This window comes from Homalodisca vitripennis, chromosome 5, assembly GCF_021130785.1.
Source record: "Homalodisca vitripennis isolate AUS2020 chromosome 5, UT_GWSS_2.1, whole genome shotgun sequence".
Lineage (NCBI taxonomy): Eukaryota > Metazoa > Arthropoda > Insecta > Hemiptera > Cicadellidae > Homalodisca > Homalodisca vitripennis.
Window position 1 is genome coordinate 10,359,373 of NC_060211.1, and position 18,934 is coordinate 10,378,306.

Genomic DNA, 18,934 nt, shown 5'->3' on the forward strand with positions numbered 1-18,934 from the left:
TCATGGGGAACCAACCGGTTTCAAACATTTTGAACAACCTTACATTGCTTATGTACATTATTTATGCGTAGAAATTAAGAAAAATATGAATCAAGATATTAATACTACACAATTATATTGCTTTCCTGAATGGTTAAGTTTTTGCATATGATATGTAAGTTAGACTTGTATTTTACTTAATTTTTTTTGGGGGGGGGGGATCCAGACAACTGATATTTTCCTGTAGTGGTCAGAGTAAGGTTCCATTTTGTTCCTTAAAAAGTTCTTGACTTATTTCTTTGTTGAGAACGATCTTTCAGCAGTACATGTCAGCAATACTGAATTATTTAAATAATAATAATAGTTTACTAAAAAAGTAATTGAAAATTTGGGGGGAACCCCTTGGGCCCCTCGCTGGCTACGTCCTTGGTTATTTTCGTTTAATGGAGTTGACCTGATATATTATTTTGACACAAGCAAATACAAGCTAGAGTATAGCAATTAACACAAATTACACCATCCTTCTAATTCATCAGAAATGAGGAGAATATAGACCTTGACTCTAGTTATTTACACTTCTCTCAGAGACTGGAACCAGAAATAATTAATTAGTCTTGGCAAGTAGTTAGTTATCAAATTAAAATCTCTATATTTAATAAATATCTTGGTTGCCATAATTAGTCTTCTTTTCACTTTCATTCTAAAATTAATAAAAATATGTTAATAATAAAAACTGTAACTACCAAAACACATTTCCTGCTTAAATGAGGGTTTGATTTACAAATTTGTAAATTGATTTGTTGTTATTATTTATGCAATTTACAATTATGTTGAACACTTACGTTTTCTAATAAATTTGAATATGACCAACTTTCTCTTATTTAAGCAGATAAATCTCGTAAGTGAAAAATGCCGTTGAAGGTTACATAAAAGGATTCAGGATTTTCTAAAAGACATTCTGGCAAGATCTGGCATAGCCAAATTTCCTATAGTAATGTTTTGCTTTAATGTACATAAAAGCAAAAATTAACCATAGAACATTTCTTGAAAAAATAAAAAAGTGCTGATTTCGATTCAAAGCTCCCCAATACATATTTAGGAAAATTCTGATGTAGACATATTTTTAGAACACTGAATGGTAAGCAAATTTTAATATGAAACAAAAAAATTTGGGATTATAAAAAATTCTGTACTCCTTACTTTTTGCGCACAAAACATTCATCGGTTTCAGGATAATTCTACAATTTTGTTTCTGGACATGTTCTATAATAAAAAGATGAAATGGTAAATAAAAATTAAAACACATTCACTAAAAGTATAAAACTTTATTTGTGCCACAATTATATTCTTACGCTATAACAATAATGTAAACTAGTACAAATACAAATTCATGTACAAAACAGATAAACATTTCTTAAAATAATAAAACTTTTTATAACTAAAACTTGAAACCTAATATTCAGTTACGTATTAATACACATTCACAGTTACTGCAAAAATTCATACCTAGTTCATGCAACTAGTTCTTTTTTAATATTATATACAAAACACTTACAAAGTACATGAAAGGTCAAATATAATAATAAAATTGCACAAGTCATATATTAAGAAATTTTAGGCAAAGTTACGATTTTGTTCATTGCAAATGTTTAATCTAGAAAAATAATTTAATTCTATAAAATATTTGTCTATTTAAACTTGCTTTTATGCTCAACCTGGCAATACCTCTCTCCTAGCTGACCTTATCTTTATTCAAAAGTAAGTTAACCAACAGCAATATTAACCTTTTGAACTTCATTTAATGTTATCACAGCATGACTGTCAGATCAATTTAATACCTACACCTTTTTGCTAACACGTTGTATTTAAGGTAGTATAATATGTTAGAAGATTGTAAGTGTTATAAACTAAAATATCCAGAATAATATAGTGACAAGTTACGATGAAATTAATTTAATGTTTATGTTCGTTTACTGTCCAAAAATACAAAAACAACTATTTTGAAACTATTTTTTACAATTAAAACATTTGTTGTAAACAGTTTTGTTAAATTATGGATATACATAATCAAATAAGCAATTAATTGTTAAAAAAGATTTGTATTTAGTTTTCTGAACATGTTGAATTTTTTATATAATATTTTACAAATTATTTTGTACTCACTGAATTAGTAAATGCCATGTTGTCAAGGTTACATGATATATTTATTAAAAATGTTTACTATATCAAAGCAACAATGATATTACAATCTTAAATGAAAACAAAAATAAATATGAAACATGTTAACACCACGACTCAAGGACATCAGCTGATTTACACTCAAGGACATCAGCTGATTTACACTCGATCAGTCACAAGAATTATCCTTATTTAACTTTTAACGCGACTATTTTTGTTCAAATTAAAAAGAATGAGCTCCTGTTTATGTAACTTTACAATAATTTTTCACCAGAATGTGCGTTTTTTACAATTAAGTAGTTAGTAAGTTTTTAAATTAGTCCTACAAATTAACTTACTAAAATGGAAGCACTATCAAAAATATGTTTTACAAGTGCAAAAAAAAAAAAAAAAAAAATTCCTAATAAAATCACATTGGATGTAATTTTAAATAATATTTATCAAATGGAATCATATAAACAACAACAGCACAATTTAAAATCAATCTTTACCAAAACTTAACTTTATCTGGAAAGCTCTAACACTACAATAAAAGTACAAACAATAAAAACAAATCAAAATGGACGGAATAAAATCAATGACATTATTGCTAATGGCTGCCCAATGTCAATCAATTAATTACATAAAAGACTTGAATAAATATACAAATAACAGGTAATAAAAATATTAGTGCAATAGATTAAGTAACTTAAATAAGAGAAATAATAAAATCACTACTAAGTGTATAAAAAAGCACGTAAATACAATAAAAGTACAATTATTTGATATGTTACTTACTTAATTTGTGTGAAATGTCAAATAAGTCAGTGTATTGAGAGTTTAATTTAATAAAACTCAACAATATTAAGCTTTATTATTTAACACATGTGAGTACAAAGTCAGGTATTTATATTTGATCAATTTATGGAAGATATAATACTTAAAACTGCATGAGTATTAAAACCATGTACTCATTTTGTACATACACATTTATAATGTATTGAAAAAATTGTAAATATTCTTTAATTGAATGCAGATTCTTGGAGCAATTGGTAAGAGATTTTAATTTGATACCATCAGTAAAACTAATATTGGAACATGTATAATCATATTCTAGCGGTATCAAATTCTTTATGTGTTAACATTCAACCCTTATATTTATTATCTTCAAATAAATAGGGCTCTAATTTTAATAAATGTACTGTATTACACATCTGTAATACAAAATCAGAAAATGTATTCCTGAGTTCACCTTAACATTGTAACTGGGTTCGTATTATAATATGGTCTTGTTGCATTTATTTTACACATTAATAATACATGTTTACTACAACCTACAACGTGACAATTTAACAAGCCGCTATTATTAATAATAAGACTACTTGGTTTTACAGGTTATTCTGTCTTGTGAAGGAATGAATTATTATATTACCTATCCACCAGGTAATTTATAAAAACAAATTAATATTTAAATAATACAATTATAACCACAAAGGAGTGTTCAGAGCAAAATAGTTACAAAAAAAACTAAGTAGTTATAAAAATATTAAAATTGGAATTTTAAAATATACGATTATTTAACACTTTTATTAAAAACAGCAGATCCTTTAATTTTATTTATTAATCAATATGTAAGTTTTGGCAGTGTTATTAAAATCTGTAATCGACTGTTAATTACTTAATAACTAAACACATAATTTTTTATTTCTTACTTTCAGTATATATAAAACACAGAAAATATCAAATATACAGAGATTCTAGTGAGATACGGTTAGTCACTAAATAATATCCTACTTGATGTATATTACAGTGATACTAGTGAGTGAGTAAACTGTAACTGTAGTACAGTATTATTGCAGACAGGTAAGGGATGTACTGACAGGAATGTAAGGCACTATCAGTCAAGTGGGTCCCCAATCTCTTTTGACCCTATCATTCACATTTTAAATCCGCAATAATGAAAGAGTGACCCAGCCAGATGAGATTATGAAGTATGAATTAGAAGTATGGAAAGACGAACAAAGATATGGAGGTTTGGGAAAGCAAAAATGTTGTCAAACAGGTAAAACTACCCAGAGACCCTGAATCTATCCTTGAAGTGATAATCGTTTCTGTAGTGGATATCCAAATTATTGGCTCCCAATAAAATTTTTTTGAACTAATTACATTTTGGAAATGTTAATACATATAAAAACTTATATTTACCCTAACAAACACCTAGTTTCGTAGAAAAAGACAAAAACTAGTTATTGTGGAATGTATGTTTTCATTCTTCTAAAATTAGTGAAAAATTATTATTGTATTATTTTTTTGTAAAGAGAGAAAATACATAAAATTTTTTAAGTAATAACTATGTACCATTGTAAGGTAACACACTTCTCTGAAGTTAAAATAATCTTAAAAGTATAAATTTTATTTTTTCATGTTTCAAAGATGGTTTTGGGAATATTTCTTTCTGGAGTAATACCATTTTTAGGACGTTTATCGTTAAAAATTCACTTCTAAGTTTAAAACATTTCCACTTCAAAGCTATACAGCAAATACATTTGTTAGAATATGGCGGATTCGGAGCAATCTCGGATTCTAGAGGCTCGGAGCTGAGCGTAACTAGCGGTGGAGCAGCCAGACGAGCAGGGCGGCTGTCACCAGACCCAAGCTGGAGCTGAGACTAGCGGCGCCGGCCAGACGACACTTGAACATGTCATACCTAAAACAGAGATATTACACGTGATGTTGATTATTGTGACTATTAATGAATGAAGGATAGAGTGTAAACTAGCGGTGAAGCAGCCAGACGAGCAGGGCGGCTGTCACCAGGCCCAAGCTGGAGCTGAGACTAGCGGCGCCGGCCAGACGACACTTGAACATGTCATACCTAAAACAGAGATATTACACGTGATGTTGATTATTGTGACTATTGTAAAATATTTGGTGGAGACTTCCGCTGCGTCCACAAACTAAGAAAATATCACAAATACTTTGTCACGAACACAAAGAGATAATATAAGAAAGGTGCACACTTAATTTGCACTGTATTATCAGGAGTTGGTATTACTGCCGCCACATTTGTTTAGGTACAATGCCCAAGTTACGCTCTAAAACTTAAGTTTTTAATATACTTGAAATTATGACAATAAAAGTTAGTCGGCTGCGAAAATACCCCCTCCCCCCAACCGTATTAAACATATTTATGCTTTGCTGTATTAAACAATTATAGATACAAAAATAAAAACCAAATTGCTTTAGACAGGTTTCATAAAAACTATACAATCTTTATTGCAATAAACGTTGTTTATTGGAGATGAGTGTCCAAGTCGTTCACCACTAGGGCATTCATTTACGTTGGTCGTCGTATTTGTTTAGGCCGCTCTCGACTAGGGCAATCCATTCACACTGGTAGCCATAATTAGGGCAAATCATTTAAGCTGGTCGTCATATTTGTTTAGGTCGCACTTGACTAGGGCAATCCATTCACACTGGTAGCCATAATTAGGACAATACATTTACGCTGGTCGTCATATTTGTTTAGGTCGCACTCGACTAGGGCAATCCATTCACACTGGTAGCCATAATTAGGGCAAATCATTTACGCTGGTCGACATATTTGTTTAGGTCGCTCTCGACTAGGGCAATCCATTCACACTGGTAGCCATAATTAGGGCAAATCATTTACGCTGGTCGACATATTTGTTTAGGTCGCACTCGACTAGGGCAATCCATTCACACTGGTAACCATAATTAGGGCAAATCATTTAAGCTGGTCGTCATATTTGTTTAGGTCGCACTCGACTAGGGCAATCCATTCATACTGGTAACCATAATTAGGGCAAATCATTTACGCTGGTCGTCATATTTGTTTAGGTCGCACTCGACTAGGGACAATCCATTCACACTGGTAACCATAATTAGGGCAAATCATTTACGCTGGTCGTTATATTTGTTTAGGTAGCACTCGACTAGGGCAATCCATTCACACTGGTAACCATAATTAGGGCAAATCATTTACACTGGTCGTCATATTTGTTTAGGCCGCACTCGACTAGGGCAATCCATTCATACTGATAACCATAATTAGGGCAAACCATTTACGCTGGTCGACATATTTGTTTAGGTCGCTCTCGACTAGGGCAATCCACTCACACTGGTAGCCATAATTAGGGCAAACCATTTACGCTGGTCGACATATTTGTTTAGGTCACTCTCGACTAGGGCAATCCATTGATACTGGTAACCATAATTAGGGCAAACCATTTACGCTGGTCGTCATATTTGTTTAGGTCGCACTCGACTAGGGCAATCCACTCACACTGGTAGCCATAATTAGGGCAAACCATTTACGCTGGTCGACATATTTGTTTAGGTCGCTCTCGACTAGGGCAATCCATTCACACTGGTAGCCATAATTAGGGCAAATCATGTACGCTAGTCTACATGTTTGTTTAGGTCGCACTCGACTAGGGCAATCCACTCACACTGGTAGCCATAATTAGGGCAAACCATTTACGCTGGTCGTCATATTTGTTTAGGTCGCACTCGCACTCGACTAGGGCAATCCACTCACACTGGTAACCATAATTAGGGCAAACCATTTACGCTGGTCGTCATATTTGTTTAGGTCACTCTCGACTAGGGCAATCCATTGATACTGGTAACCATAATTAGGGCAAACCATTTACGCTGGTCGTCATATTTGTTTAGGTCGCACTCGACTAGGGCAATCCACTCACACTGGTAGCCATAATTAGGGCAAACCATTTACGCTGGTCGACATATTTGTTTAGGTCGCTCTCGACTAGGGCAATCCATTCACACTGGTAGCCATAATTAGGGCAAATCATGTACGCTAGTCTACATGTTTGTTTAGGTCGCACTCGACTAGGGCAATCCATTCACACTGGTAACCATAATTAGGGCAAATCATTTACGCTGGTCGTTATATTTGTTTAGGTAGCACTCGACTAGGGCAATCCATTCACACTGGTAACCATAATTAGGGCAAATCATTTACACTGGTCGTCATATTTGTTTAGGCCGCACTCGACTAGGGCAATCCATTCATACTGATAACCGTAATTAGGGCAAACCATTTACGCTGGTCGACATATTTGTTTAGGTCGCTCTCGACTAGGGAAATCCACTCACACTGGTAGCCATAATTAGGGCAAACCATTTACGCTGGTCGACATATTTGTTTAGGTCGCACTCGACTAGGGCAATCCACTCACACTGGTAGCCATAATTAGGGCAAATCATTTAAGCTGGTCGTCATATTTGTTTAGGTCGCACTTGACTAGGGCAATCCATTCATACTGGTAACCATAATTAGGGCAAATCATTTACGCTGGTCGTCATATTTGTTTAGGTCGCACTCGACTAGGACAATCCATTCACACTGGTAACCATAATTAGGGCAAATCATTTACGCTGGTCGTTATATTTGTTTAGGTAGCACTCGACTAGGGCAATCCATTCACACTGGTAACCATAATTAGGGCAAATCATTTACACTGGTCGTCATATTTGTTTAGGCCGCACTCGACTAGGGCAATCCATTCATACTGATAACCATAATTAGGGCAAACCATTTACGCTGGTCGACATATTTGTTTAGGTCGCTCTCGACTAGGGAAATCCACTCACACTGGTAGCCATAATTAGGGCAAACCATTTACGCTGGTCGACATATTTGTTTAGGTCACTCTTGACTAGGGCAATCCATTGATACTGGTAACCATAATTAGGGCAAACCATTTACGCTGGTCGTCATATTTGTTTAGGTCGCACTCGACTAGGGCAATCCACTCACACTGGTAGCCATAATTAGGGCAAACCATTTACGCTGGTCGACATATTTGTTTAGGTCGCTCTCGACTAGGGCAATCCATTCACACTGGTAGCCATAATTAGGGCAAATCATGTACGCTAGTCTACATGTTTGTTTAGGTCGCACTCGACTAGGGCAATCCACCCACACTGGTAGCCATAATTAGGGCAAACCATTTACGCTGGTCGTCATATTTGTTTAGGTCGCACTCGACTAGGGCAATCCACTCACACTGGTAACCATAATTAGGGCAAACCATTTACGCTGGTCGTCATATTTGTTTAGGTCGCACTCGACTAGGGCAATCCACTCACACTGGTAGCCATAATTAGGGCAAACCATTTACGCTGGTCGTCATATTTGTTTAGGTCGCACTCGACTAGGGCAATCCATTCACACTGGTAGCCATAATTAGGGCAAATCATGTACACTGGTCGACATATTTGTTTAGGCCGCACTCGACTAGGGCAATCCATTCACACTGGTAGCCATAATTAGGGCAAATCATGTACGCTAGTCTACATGTTTGTGTACGCCGCGCAACAGAACTCGATTCATATGCCCGTTTTATTAGTTTACTATATAGTTTACGTTCGATGGTCGGGTGGCTTTCTCAACCTTGGCATCGTAAAAAGTAAAAAGGGACAGCTACATACATTATTCGCGAACTCCATAGCTATTGAAGCAAAACACGTAACGACATGTTATTAAACCTGTCAACCGCTACCTGACGTGTGACATGTTCCTCCTATGTATTTTCATCCTTTTGGTCATGATATAAAAACGCGAAAGGTGTTTCCATTAACGAATGTTTTAATTTAACTAATTCAACAGAATGGGTTAGTAAAAGTTGAGTGCAGTTCCTTTCCACCTTTCGCTTAGTGCTAAGACTAAAATCCGACAGTTACAGACTTGACTCCTAAAATCTGAAATCTGCGTCCGTCTTTGCAAAGTTTCGACATCAGAGACGCCTAGACCACAAACTCAGGTGTAATCTAGAGGAACAGGTGTTCTCATTGTCTCATCAGGTGCACAATTGCGAGCGGAAGGGGAAAAGGAACTAACTCAACATGCGCATCGAGCCAACCCTTCCCACCATAACTACCAAGTATACTTTGCTAAACCAAGTTATTTTTTACGCACAATAGAAACTAAAATAGTTAAAAGCGGCCAAAGGATCTGAATTTGTACAATGGCAGTGCACGTTATATCTATAATTTTTCTCCGAACTAATTTTTGACGTGACAACGTCTTAAATTAGGTTGCGGCTCGGAGTCACTCATGAAAAAGTGTAACGCCCGGTAACGTTACGATGCCCGTCCAGTGGGTCCGCCGCACGGGATCCGCACGGGATAAAGCAGATAACTGTGGGTCCGCCGCACGGGATAAAGCAGATAACTATGTTTATTCGTGAAAATGTGGAGTGCTTAGATTCGTCATTTACAACAACTACAACAATAAAGGTAAATAATTGTACACTGATATTTCATTATCGTAAACTATGATTGATTGATTAATTGTTAGATTGACACAAAAGTTGAGAAACTGAGTTTATAGGTTATGTCATACTATTGACAAATGTTGATAGTGTTAAGTAAATTATTAGTTTAAATCACTCTGCAATCAATCGTAATTCAGTCGATTGAGAAGAAACAGCGCGTATTGCTAGTCAAACATTTAAAATAACAAATTATAACCTCTAACCTGTCATAACAGTGCGACCAAACAAACGAACTAAACCGACCAATCACCACGCGCGAAATTAGAATTTAACTGTGTTTAGCAAGAATTTCAAATTCCAATTTTAGTAAATGTTTTATTCAACTTTACCATTTACAATAACAAATTTTAATTAATTTCAAATTATGTACAATGTTTTAGTAAACAAAATATATTTCTATAGTTAAAATTTGTGCTATTCTTATTTTCATTCAATTCCTTGTTCCTATTGTGCAATTTAATAATATTCATATCAATTCTACCGAGAAAAAGACGTTGTCACGTAAAATCTTCGCCCGTAAAACCGACTTTACAGGCAACCATAATTTTTTTAGTTCAAATGAATGCCTAGATGCTTTTTATGGCTCATAATTTTTTTAAATCTCCCTGCAGGAGCATCTCGGACGTGTAATATTTCCCACTAATCGACTAATCGATCCTCGCTAGGTTATCCAAAATCGGTCGATTACACATTTTCTATTCCATTAGTTGGAACTATTGTATAATTTAAATTTAAAACAAAACATTTAGCAATCTTATTTTTGTGTGAAGAATATTACATAATGCTCTAAAGGTGCTAAGAAGTCAATTTATGACATTTTGAAATTGCTCTTCAACAATTTTTGTATTTTCGTCAGACAAGTTTGGACAAGTCAGGTAGGTTCGGATCGTACCACAGAGCAAACTCCTATGTTCCACAAAAAGTGGAACTGATTCATATAAGAAAATACAGAGTGTAATAGGAATAAAATTCTTTAACTTTCGTCAAAAATGCGAAAAATAATTTAAGACACTCTACACTCAGAAACCACACTTTATGAGTGATTTGATACGGTTTCTTTCTGCCTTTTCACCGTATTACATCACAAGTGATAATGATTTTAGAAAGGAATGAAATTTTCCTTGAGAATGGTCAGATGGGGATACCTACGTTAGACGGTTTAAGCATTAAAATATTAATTAGGCTATTAAATCTTTTATATTACGTTTCTTAAGATGATTGATTCGATTTGGGTGTTTATCTAGATCTAGGAATATTTAAAATTGTGTACTATGTGAGCAGACACAATATCATAGTGAAGCCACCACACACTCACACCCTTGGTTAAGACGAGACCCTTATTCAAGCGTCACAACACTACTTTTTTAAAGGAACACTTTCCAAAAACTTAAGTGTGAATAATTTTACACTTTATGTTTACGAAATTTCAATATCTGTGACTCCTTCTTTGCCCAGAAATAAACATAATTATGGAAAGGGTCGTCTTATCGAGGTCGTCTGAAATCGTTTTTTGAGTATAACAATTTGAGTATAAATTAAATTCTAACAGTTGAATTTTAAAACGTCAACGTAGTATTTTAAAGAAGACAAATCCGAAATATTTTATTTTTAAAAGCCATTTCTGGTGGTGTATAACTGTACAGTTTTCTAACACTCGTTATATACAATCCGACACCAGAGAGGCCGGGAGGGGGGGGGTGGCGGCATGTCATAAAATGTTGAAACGTGGTTTCTGCAGCGCCCCCTCCCCCTCACCGTAATTGACAGTTGGGTGGGAACATGACGAGCTGGTGACCGGTGGCCAGGTGCATAGCGCGGAGAGATGGCACCCCATCAATCCTCACCCCTTCACTCGCTCGCCCCACGGACACGGCCGATTATTAATGTCAGAATATATTACGACGGGCCGCGGTCCGGCGTGTCACAACTACAACGCCGCAGCGCTGCTCTAGCGCCGCCCGACCGTTACATACCACCCCCACCGCTCCCTTGCGTGCACTATACCGGCTTGTCACAACTACAACGCCGCAGCGATGATCTAGCGTCGCCGGAACGTTACATCCCACCCCCCACCGCTCCACCGCGTGCACTATACTGGCGTGTCACAACTACAACGCCGCAGCGATGATCTAGCGTCGCCCGAACGTTACATCCCACCCCCACCGCGTGCACTATACCGGCGTGTCACAACTACAACGCCGCAGCGATGATCTAGCGTCGCCCGAACGTTATATCCCACCCAACGCGTGCGTGCTCTATACCGGCGTGTCACAACTACAACGCCGCAGCGATGATCTAGCGTCGCCCGAACGTTACATCCCACCCCCACCGCGTGCACTATACCGGCGTGTCACAACTACAACGCCGCAGCGATGATCTAGCGTCGCCCGAACGTTATATCCCACACCCACCGCGTGCACTATACCGGCGTGTCACAACTACAACGCCGCAGCGATGATCTAGCGTCGCCCGAACGTTACATCCCACCCACCGCGTGCTCTATACCGGCGTGTCACAACTACAACGCCGCAGCGATGATCTAGCGTCGCCCGAACGTTACATCCCACCCACCGCGTGCTCTATACCGGCGTGTCACAACTACAACGCCGCAGCGATGATCTAGCGTAGCCCGAACGTTACATCCCACCCCCCACCGCTCCACCGCGTGCACTATACTATACCGGCGTGTCACAACTACAACGCCGCAGCGATGATCTAGCATAGCCCGAACGTTACATCCCACCCCCACCGCTCCACCGCGTGCACTATACCGGCGTGTCACAACTACAACGCCTCAGCGATGATCTAGCACCGCCCGAACGTTACATTTCACCTCCATCTGCACTCTACCGGCGTCTTTGGACAGACGATCTACACCAGGGATTCTCAACCTACGACCCCCTTTTTGTGTCTGAAATTTTGACAATCCCCGACCGAAACTTCAATCGGTGGGGTGACAGGCTAGGCGTTCAACGCCACTAAATACATAGGGTTCGTGTCCTGTAAAATGCTGTGAGTTTATTTCATCGTATCCCATCATTGAATATTTCACTAAAACTAAATTAATTCTTCCCTTAATAAAAGTATGGCAGTAAAGCCGATAGTAAGTATCGTGAAAACGAAATCAAAATATAATATTTTTCATCGCGTTATATGTTATAAAGCCTGTAAGATGAGCACGATCTACGATGAATTGGGTTTACCCGATATAACACGTTTTAAGGTGTTTCTTACTCTTTAGGCTCTGTTTTTTTGCTGTTTTTAGTTAGTTCGACGTTGAAATGGATAACTTTTTGAGAAGTATTTCCGTAAGCAACGAGTCAGATGAAACAAAACTGGAAAGGCAGAACAAACAAAAATGCAAAGAAAGCAAGGAAATACAACGAGTCTTATTTGAAGTTTGGTTTCACGTTCCTTGGAAATAAGCCACAGTGTACCGTGTACAGTAAAGTTCCTGTCCGTTGAGCAATGACACCATCGAAAATGTTACGTTATTTAGAAACCAAATATCATGAACCAAAGGATAAAAATTTTGAACAAAAACGTGCTCGTTTTTCTTCCGCGACCCCCCACGTCGCCTTTTGCGACCTCCCTGGGAGACGTCCGCTGAGTGGTCCCGGATCTCTACATCACAAGAATTTGGAACAATGGTTATCGATCGCCAATAAGCCTATAGAAGCGACATAACCGTAGAGTAACTGTTAGGGAGGGATGCTTATATAAAATCCTTTAAATTAAACGAGAGTAAAGGTAACATGGCGGTGCAAATTTAAATAATATGAAAACCATACACAGCACATGGGCTCTTTTATTAAATTATATTATTTTCAGAAGTAAATTCAAATTGAAATTTAAAAATATGTGGTAGATAAGAACTGAGATTTTCACTCCACGCCATTTTCAGAAATGCCAGATTGAAATACAGATACCTGTATTTAATAGAAGCATTACAGTTTAATTATGGAGAAATCGCGATAGTAAGTTGTTTAAGTAGAGTATTGCAGCGAAAAAGCCCATGCTCTCTAAACAATCATGTATTACTCTCTATTTGGAGTTTAATTAGTGTGCCAGTTTGGAACTTCGTTGTACTGATTAGTTCCATAAAAAAAACCGTGTTATATATTAAACACAATATTATATATTAACTATTCATTTTTATATATCAAACATTAAAATTGTTTTTTTTATTTGAAAAAAAAAAAAACATATAATTTTCGTACAATTTTATTTAATTGAAATGTTGTTATCCCTGTAGACGTAATTCATGTACATACAGAAAACAATTCGCAAATTATCTTTAGTCATTTTCCTTGCGCCTGGTTTTTTTAAATTTTAAATGCGTGCAGTGTCGTGGAGTGAATTTTTCTGCCTTCTGGAACACTATTTTATGAGATTACCTTGCTCGTATATAATTAAGTTGTTCTCATAAACCTTAGGACACTGCACGCATTGTAAACAGTCTAGATTTTTCGATCTTTTTAATTACACGCAATCGTAAGGAACCCCCACTGCGGCAGGTCCGAGCCGGATGGCAAAAAAGACCGGCCCAGTCCACTTGGTTACCGCAGTCGCCCCGAGAACCGAACTGGGTCGGGGCAGGCCGGGCGGTCAGTCTGCTCAGGTGTATAACATTGCGTGCTAGCCCGAAGACGACCAGTCTGCTCAGGTGTATAACATTGCGTGCTAGCCGAAGAACGGTCAGTCTGCGCAGGTGTATAACATTGCGTGCAAACCGAAGAACGGTCAGTCTGCGCAGGTGTATAACACTGCGTGCAAGCCGAAGACGGTCAGTCTGCGCAGGTGTATAACATTGCGTGCAAACCGAAGAACGGTCAGTCTCGCGCAAGTGTATAACATTGCGTGCAAGCCGAAGACGGTCAGTCTGCTCAGGTGTATAACATTGCGTGCTAGCCGAAGACGGTCAGTCTGCGCAGGTGTATAACACTGCGTGCAAACCGAAAACTGTCAGTCTGCTCAGGTGTATAACATTGCGTGCAAGCCGAAGACGGTCAGTCTGCGCAGGTGTATAACATTGCGTGCAAGCCGAAGACGGTCAGTCAGTCTGCGCAGGTGTATAACATTGCGTGCAAGCCGAAGACGGTCAGTCTGCGCAGGTGTATAACATTGCGTGCAAGCCGAAGACGGTCAGTCTGCGCAGGTGTATAACATTGCGTGCAAGCCGAAGACGGTCAGTCTGCGCAGGTGTATAACACTGCGTGCAAGCCGAAGACGGTCAGTCTGCGCAGGTGTATAACAATGCGTGCAAACCGAAGACGGTCAGTCTGCGCAGGTGTATAACACTGCGTGCAAGCCGAAGACGGTCAGTCTGCGCAGGTGTATAACATTGCGTGCAAGCCGAAGACGGTCAGTCTGCGCAGGTGTATAACATTGCGTGCAAGCCGAAGACGGTCAGTCTGCGCAGGTGTATAACATTGCGTGCAAGCCGAAGACGGTCAGTCTGCGCAGGTGTATAACACTGCGTGCAAGCCGAAGACGGTTAGTCTGCTCAAGTGTATAACATTGCGTGCAAGCCGAAGACGGTCAGTCTGCGCAGGTGTATAACATTGCGTGCAAGCCGAAGACGGTCAGTCTGCGCAGGTGTATAACATTGCGTGCAAGCCGAAGATGGTCAGTCTGCGCAGGTGTATAACATTGCGTGCAAGCCGAAGACGGTCAGTCTGCGCAGGTGTATAACATTGCGTGCAAGCCGAAGACGGTCAGTCTGCGCAGGTGTATAACACTGCGTGCAAGCCGAAGACGGTTAGTCTGCTCAAGTGTATAACATTGCGTGCAAGCCGAAGACGGTCAGTCTGCGCAGGTGTATAACATTGCGTGCAAGCCGAAGACGGTCAGTCTGCGCAGGTGTATAACACTGCGTGCAAGCCGAAGACGGTCAGTCTGCGCAGGTGTATAACATTGCGTGCAAGCCGAAGACGGTCAGTCTGCGCAGGTGTATAACATTGCGTGCAAGCCGAAGACGGTCAGTCTGCGCAGGTGTATAACATTGCGTGCAAGCCGAAGACGGTCAGTCTGCGCAGGTGTATAACATTGCGTGCAAGCCGAAGACGGTCAGTCTGCGCAGGTGTATAACATTGCGTGCAAGCCGAAGACGGTCAGTCTGCGCAGGTGTATAACATTGCGTGCAAACCGAAGACGGTCAGTCTGCGCAAGTGTATAACATTGCGTGCAAGCCGAAGACGGTCAGTCTGCGCAGGTGTATAACATTGCGTGCAAGCCGAAGACGGTCAGTCTGCGCAGGTGTATAACATTGCGTGCAAACCGAAAACGGTCAGTCTGCGCAAGTGTATAACATTGCGTGCAAGCCGAAGACGGTCAGTCTGCGCAGGTGTATAACATTGCGTGCAAGCCGAAGACGGTCAGTCTGCGCAGGTGTATAACATTGCGTGCAAGCCGAAGACGGTCAGTCTGCGCAGGTGTATAACATTGCGTGCAAGCCGAAAGACGGTCAGTCTGCGCAAGTGTATAACATTGCGTGCAAGCCGAAGACGGTCAGTCTGCGCAGGTGTATAACACTGCGTGCAAGCCGAAGACGGTCAGTCTGCGCAGGTGTATAACACTGCGTGCAAGCCGAAGACGGTCAGTCTGCGCAGGTGTATAACACTGCGTGCAAGCCCGAAAACGGTCAGTCTCCTCAAGTGTATAACATTGCGTATGCGCAGGTGTATAACATTGCGTGCAAGCCGAAGACGGTCAGTCTGCGCAGGTGTATAACATTGCGTGCAAGCCGAAGACGGTCAGTCTGCGCAGGTGTATAACATTGCGTGCAAGCCGAAGACGGTCAGTCTGCGCAGGTGTATAACATTGCGTGCAAGCCGAAGACGGTCAGTCTGCGCAGGTGTATAACACTGCGTGCAAGCCGAAGACGGTTAGTCTGCGCAGGTGTATAACATTGCGTGCAAGCCGAAGACGGTCAGTCTGCGCAGGTGTATAACATTGCGTGCAAGCCGAAGACGGTCAGTCTGCGCAGGTGTATAACATTGCGTGCAAGCCGAAGACGGTCAGTCTGCGCAGGTGTATAACATTGCGTGCAAGCCGAAGACGGGTCAGTCTGCGCAGGTGTATAACATTGCGTGCAAAGCCGAAGACGGTCAGTCTGCGCAGGTGTATAACACTGCGTGCAAGCCGAAGACGGTTAGTCTGTCTGCGCAGGTGTATAACATTGCGTGCAAGCCGAAGACGGTCAGTCTGCGCAGGTGTATAACATTGCGTGCAAGCCGAAGACGGTCAGTCTGCGCAGGTGTATAACATTGCGTGCAAGCCGAAGACGGTCAGTCTGCGCAGGTGTATAACATTGCGTGCAAGCCGAACGGTCAGTCTGCGCAGGTGTATAACACTGCGTGCAAGCCGAAGACGGTCAGTCTGCGCAGGTGTATAACATTGCGTGCAAGCCGAAGACGGTCAGTCTGCGCAGGTGTGTAACATTGCGTGCATGCCGAACACGGTCAGTCTGCGCAGGTTATACACCTCCAGAGGAAATTTCTTATTTGTTTTATCTGAAGCTCTTTTAAGCGAAAAATGCATAGAAATAAACATAGATTCGTTATTTTTGGCGATTTTATAATTGACGTCTGTAACTGCTCAGATCACAAGACGCGAGGTTTTGGTGACATTGGATTTCTCTTCTACAGCGGTCAGTAAATTCACCCACTCCAATGCAATGAATTATCGACTGAAATGGATTGCACGAGAATATTAAACGCGCATTTATTCCGTTATTTATCATCCGTTTATACGGTATCAAAAATTTGTTCTTTTTAAAAGCTATATTTTATGTGTCTTGACATTTTTTTCTCTTCTCGCATTTTTCATAAAATTTTGCTTTACAAGTTGTCCTGAAATCATTCATATCCTTATCTTTAATCTGGTTTCAGTGAGGTAATAACTTATGGACTTATCAAAATATCTTTCCTGTTTTAAGGATAACTATAGTGTATGAAGTAATTGTAAAATATTTAAAATATCAACAATATCCATCCGTTATTGTTGTACCACCTAGACAGTGGGCCTACGTTAAATTGTGAATTATAATTGGCAGTTTTTGTTGGAACCAATTGTTGCAAAAACACACAAAAACACGAATTCTGGTTTAAAACCCCCGTCAAATTCTGCGCACCAAAGCAAAAAAAATCACTGTTGTGATTCTCATATATTTTGAAAAAGAAGCCTAAGAAACATTAACGTATATTTTTTAAGAACGTGATGCAGAGCGCAGCGCTGCATGGCTTTTGAGCTTAGTTGAGTGTGCGGTATCAATGCAGAAATTATATAATAAAACTATTGAAAACCAATAATACTTGAAAGTGATTAGGATGTAGAAATAACATCCGTGAAAAACACATTGCCTTGGCGACAAGGAAAAGCTGACACTTAGTCAGTCATTCATGCACTTCCGTAAGAGCTGTTCGACGAGGAAACTGCCAGTAACGATATAAATAGCAACAACCTAGGTGCTATCATCTGTCACCACAATGAATTACTAACCATGGTATAAGACACGTCAGACAACTTTGCATAACTCTTCAATTGAAGTAATTAAATACTAAATTGTATGTGGAAATCCTCCACCACTCTTGCAATAGATGACGTATCCTGAGGGACCATTATTGGCCCAGAAGTAAGAAAGGATAGTGGATGGACGGATAGAAACGTACGAGTATTTCTGCCTACATATGAACGATTGATCATATGCCATACAATCTCGTAACAGGTGGACTAATGTTGCACACTTCGTATTTTACTTCCTCGTGAAGTCGGCTTTTAAATCATGTCCTTCCTCCCATTCGACAACTATAAATTTTCCTGAATAGCTCGAGACGGAATTGTATGTATGATTTCATACATAAACCGCTAACCCCGACTGACGTCATTAGTTGGGGGAGGGGGTTCAAGATTATACGTGGCTACTACAACCTCCACTAGTACGGTTAGTGTAAACTTCGATGGTAAGAGAATTCTAAATTATGGAATGTCAAGAACCTGGACAGAACATGTAGAGATCTGATCGACAAGAACTACAAAAACTGTACTGTACTTTAAAAAGAGTACTGGTAATAATACACATGGCAATTCGATAAGATGATTTAGATGATTATGCATTTTTGCGATAAAAGAGCAACTCCTCACCAGTCACGGAATATTTAACTGTAACCTACTTGACCGTTTACATAACTATTTATGTAACCACTATGATGGCTGCAAAAAGAACTCAAAAGGTTTTTATACGGGAAATGTTGTTATGATTATCTTTTAAAAACGCTACAACACAGATAACAATAATAATAGTGTGTAAAATTATGGGATAGTATCTTTCTTGGACCGTTTCAAGTCCCAAGGATCTGTCTATGAAGATATATCGCACAGGGGAAGAGCTAATTATAGTTAACCTTTTACCCCAAAACCAACAGTGTTCCTCTTTGGACCATGACGAACTTATATTACATGTTTCAGGTCTC

The 18,934-nt window shown here is 39.3% G+C and overlaps 1 protein-coding gene across 2 annotated transcripts in view; it reads right to left on the reverse strand.

The window, feature by feature from the left end:
- Window positions 1–1,289: 1,289 nt before the first annotated feature.
- Window positions 1,290–18,934, reverse strand: part of LOC124361795 — a 40,089-nt gene continuing 22,444 nt past the window's right edge. The window contains exons 14-15 of one of the 2 annotated variants that reach the window (XM_046815771.1): window positions 4,912–5,011; window positions 1,290–4,743 (exon numbers count right to left, since the gene is read on the reverse strand). In XM_046815771.1, coding sequence (XP_046671727.1) covers window positions 4,912–5,011 — 100 coding nt within the window. In that variant the 3' untranslated portion in view covers window positions 1,290–4,743. Of the gene's footprint in view, window positions 4,844–4,911; window positions 5,012–18,934 lie in introns of both variants that reach the window. The other variant, XM_046815772.1, reaches the window with a different exon arrangement.